Here is a 4,554-nt window from a genome sequence, read left to right as displayed (position 1 = left end):
GCAATAAGCAAGACATTAATGAACTCAAAGATACAATGATGAGATCTCATTTGTTACTTTCATTTATCCTATTGTAATCTCAATTCAGTATCCATTTGTCTTACCTAAGTCTCAAAACCTCAATCTCTCTTCATCTCATCCTTTTCTCCTAAAGGGTTTTAGGAGCAACAATTCAGATTGGAGTGATCTCAAAAGGAAATACTATTAAGATCTTAGTGTTTTCTCAAGAGTTAAAGAAAATACTTTTCTGAGCAAAAGATTTTTCCTCTGGGGAGATACAGTTAAGGAAGGTCAATTATCCTGTTTTTAATCAGGATTTAATGATCTCAGTTACATCTGTTTTAGAAGCAGGATGCTGTCGAAAAGTCAACAAAATAACTGCTATGAGGTCTAGAGTCTCTGTTACACTGTAAATAGTCAGACTGGACTGTCAAAAATGCTCTGGAGATGTACTCCCTGAGGACATAACTCTTGCGTGTAATCAACCTGTTACCTGGACCGTTGCCAGTGCTCTGGTATGTTGTTGGTGTTGTTGGTTGAGCTGCTTTTGATTCCGGATCAGAGCAGCATTCAACAGCTACTCGTTTCCTTATTGCAAATATGTGAAAAAAATACTCCGCAGATTACATATATAACACATTGATTTAGATTTAACTGCTAACATTATGTTAAGTAGTTAAAATGACCTAATTATTTTGTACTTTGACTATAGTAACATTTTGAAAGCAGGACTGTTACTTAACTTATATTGTGGTAAAATTGTGTCAAAGATGTGGAAAGTGTCTGCCAACAGTGGACGGCTGCCAGAAACAGACAGAGCCCCTGTGACATTCTTTCACAGGGGACATGAACCCCAGTAGCTGGCAATTGCTATAGGTTTTTGGCATGCTAGACTGTATTGGAGGAGGCCTCCAGCAGTCTCCCACCTTACCTGCTGACATTTCAGTTATGCAATTCAGTAACAAGTTAACACTTGTAACAAAAGGTTGCATCTGTGAAATGACCTCACCAGCAGCAGCAGAAGGCATTTGTGAACAAATTATAAATAATCAGTGTGGATAAAGTTAAAAAATGTGAGCATTTCATAGAGTCCTCAGATTGGTAAGTTCTGCTTTTGTCCAGAAATTTCAATTATAATTGCTGCTAATGGATGAGTTAAGTGTCACTCCTGTCAATTGGAAGCACACTTATCCAAATGTATAATTCAGATGGACTAATATATGAGGAACCAGCACAAGATTTTCTACATTTCTGGTGTTCAATGATGCATGAAGAGTGAAACTTGTGGTCAGGGCAGCAAGTTAAAAAACATTTTAAGAAAATTTCCAAGGCTCTACCAAAAATGTCACACACTCTAACTCACAAAAAACACTATAAAATGATAATGTCCTCATTGAACTGAACGATTGATGTGATCTGAGTTTAAACATCAAAAACTGTGGGAGGAGAGACACGCCAAAAAGTGTGACGGAGGAATAATAAAAAGAGGAATAAAGGTGTTGAAGAACATAGGCTGCGACTGTTTCCAGAATTCACACCCAATAAAGAATTGAAGAACATAGGCAGTTGATGTTTGCAGCATTCAAACCCAAGAAGAAGAAGAAGAAGAAGAAAAATCACACCAACTAGCAGACCAACTTTCAGTCCAACATTTCCCTCCTTGTCTCCTCCCTTCTTGTCTCCTCCCTCCTTGTCTCCTCCCTCCTTGTGTCCAGCTGTGTGACCTGCAGAGCAGAAACAGGTGTGAGGTATCAGAATGTCAGACATTATCTACTGCACTTTGATCACATGACTCGTAGCAGCTGTTTCCTCTAAAGTCTCATCAGCAACATCTTTCTAAAACACAAACATCTGATCTGTGATGTTTCTCAGCTCAACTACCAGGAAGCAGCTTCACCTGAGAGACAAAGAGACACTCTGAGCTCTACACGCTCACCTGAGAGACAAAGAGACACTCTGAGCTCTACACACTCACCTGAGAGACAAAGAGACACTCTGAGCTCTACACACTCACCTGAGAGACAAAGAGACACTCTGAGCTCTACACGCTCACCTGGCTCTGTCACTGTCAGCCTGATGGTGCTGATGAGTTCCTCTTGCCCGGACTGTTTTCCTCTCTAACCCGACACTCATATGTTCCAGTATTGTTGGTGGTGACGTTCTTCAAAATCACATCTCCATTTTTCATCTCTGGATCTCTCAGCTCCACTCTACCATGAAAAGATGGATGCTGGTAGTTTTCATGTGAGCGGCCGTCTTTGAAGAAGAAGACAAAACCATCATCTGACTTCAGGTCAGGTCTGATCCACTTTATCACTGTGATGTCAGCCCCTCTGTGACTCTGACACTGAAGAGTGGCGTCCTCTCCAGGCTTCACCATCACCTCCTGTGTCTCTGAGCAGAAAGAGAAAAGCCTCCAGTCAGGACTTGTAATGTTTCCTGTTGTTCAAACATCTTTTGATGGAAGCAGCAGAGATCAGGTCTCTATAAAACAGCACATGTGAACTCAGCAGCATTTCAAACCCTGTTCTCAGACAACTTGAGTCCCAGCTGCAGAAAGGGAGACTAACTCCTCTGCTGCAGCTGCACGCTGACTTCATGTTGCTCATTTCTACAGCTGTCAGTCAAGTCGTCCTCCGCACCATCAGACAGGAGACATTTTACTTTCATCTGCTTTCTGCTTGTTTGGAGATTATTGATTATTGATTATTTCCCATCTGAATACAGACATCAGCATTTCTGACCCTGAACAAACAGCTGAAATATTAAACATGTGAAGTTTATTATTTCCTAGAAGCTTTGAATCTTTGTCCTTGTTTTCCAAATGTGTCCCCAGTCTGTCCGTCCTCTACTCAGACTGTGTCTGAACTACTTCTACTGAGGAAAGAGTCCCTACAGTATGAAACTGCTTTACTTCTCAGAGAGACAAATGAAGCTGCTGGATCTGCATGGACAGACACCACGAGAGGGGAGAGGACACATGTTGGTCTCTGCCATTCACCAAGAGATAAATCCATAAATCAATATAATCAAAGCTTATTAATAAATCACACCTGCTGGACTTGGTTGAAGATACTGGAAGACGTTTCGTCCCTCATCCGAAGGACTTCTTCAGTTCTGACTTCAGTTCTCTCTCTCTCTCTCTCTCTCCTTCCCTCTCTCTCTCTCTCTCCCTCTCCTCTCTCTCTCTCTCTCTCCTCTCCCTGCAGCACATGTTGGCACATCAGGCACATCAGACCCACAGACAGGCAGCAGCCCCTCCCAGCGGTGTTTTTCTTGGCTAATAAAAGACTAAACTACCAGTGCCTCCAGTTCACAGCTGATTAGCCAAAAGAGCCAAATATAGTTAACTTATCTTAAGTTTAGGCAACCTATCATGCCCATACAGGGTAATGTACTGTACTTAATGGAGACATACAGGCAGTAACATTTGTGTCTAATAAAGTCATCACAGTCGCCACATTGAAATGCAAATTTTGATGTTAACTAATTAAATCAGCTAATTTGCATATATTTGATAGACACTGCAGGAATAGGAAAAACTAAATAAAAGCAAATCACCACAGAACTTCCCCAGTTAATGACTTACATCGAGAGTCTTTTCCTCTGAAATGTTCTCTTAAATATGCAGATTAGCTTGTTTTGGTTTACAAGAAATCCACAGACGGAGGGTAGTAGGCTTAAAACAACACACATCTCAATGTGTATGAAATGAGAAAAAAGTGTATTGCTTAAAATAGTGACTTCATCATTTTGATCGTGGGCTCCTCATCTGTTAACTTTCCATTCTATTAGTTTGTTGTTTGCTGATAGATATTTACATGACAGCCTTCCCTAAAATGTGAAACTAAGTCCTGCTTGTGATACAAAAGGTAAAAAGTATTTATTTTATGCCTGCAGCACAAGGTCACAGTTTAGTGTGAACATTTGATGTTGAAGTGTACGATTATTTCCTTTTCTGGTCCCTGGTTTTGTCAAAACCTTGCAAATACTAAAGACCACGGTCTCTGTGTGAATAGATTATTTTGTAGAAAATGTTGAGAATGAAACAATTTGTGTGAGTTTGAAGGAATTAAAACAAATTTGTAAGGAAGTCAGAGTTTTGTTAATATATTCAACGTTTGGTTTGAAAATTTTTTGTGTCTGTGCACATCCCTGCTCAAGCACCACACACACACACCACACACACACACACACACAGGCACCTTACCTTGACACAAAACCAAGATCCATGAACATGCGAACAAAGCCACAAAACGTGCTGATGTTAATGCAGTCATGACTGCAGAGCTGCAGCAGCTGATGAAGATGAAACCTGCTGTGTAGTTTTTGTTCACAATGAACCTCCCCCCATATGGTAATCAACAGTATCAATCTCTCAACAGTGGAATGTCAGTTTGTCAGACAATTAGCTATTGAGATAGGGCCAGAATACATACAGGATACACACAAACACAATACCATGAACACTGGTAAATGTGTTGCAAATATCCAACAGACAAACATCACTGGCACAACGACAAAAAAAGTAGAAAACATCTGACAACCCAACAG

At 40.5% G+C, this 4,554-nt stretch overlaps 1 protein-coding gene across 1 annotated transcript; it reads right to left on the bottom strand.

The window, feature by feature from the left end:
• Positions 1-2,068: 2,068 nt before the first annotated feature.
• On the bottom strand, positions 2,069-4,343 carry LOC119887383 (coxsackievirus and adenovirus receptor homolog). Its single transcript, XM_038698196.1, has 2 exons — positions 4,211-4,343; positions 2,069-2,394 (listed from the first exon to the last, which is right to left on the bottom strand). The coding sequence occupies exons 1-2, from the start codon at positions 4,278-4,280 to the stop codon at positions 2,069-2,071; spliced, it is 396 nt and encodes a 131-aa protein (XP_038554124.1). The 5' UTR covers positions 4,281-4,343.
• Positions 4,344-4,554: the final 211 nt, after the last annotated feature.

The sequence above is a fragment of the Micropterus salmoides genome, unplaced genomic scaffold (assembly GCF_014851395.1).
Source record: "Micropterus salmoides isolate LMB-PRFRI ecotype aquatic unplaced genomic scaffold, ASM1485139v1 Ms_hic_scaffold_4167, whole genome shotgun sequence".
Classification (NCBI taxonomy): domain Eukaryota; kingdom Metazoa; phylum Chordata; class Actinopteri; order Centrarchiformes; family Centrarchidae; genus Micropterus; species Micropterus salmoides.
Note: the sequence above shows the minus strand (reverse complement) of the source record. Positions and strands in the feature narration are given on the sequence as shown.

Bases quoted from the DNA above. Each gene is read 5' to 3' on its own strand.
- LOC119887383 (XM_038698196.1), bottom strand. From the start codon at position 4,280: ATGACTGCATTAACATCAGCACGTTTTGTGGCTTTGTTCGCATGTTCA. The intron at 2,395-4,210 runs GTAAGGTGCCTG...CTTTCTGCTCAG, and splicing joins GATCTTGGTTTTGTGTCAAG to AGACACAGGAGGTGATGGTG.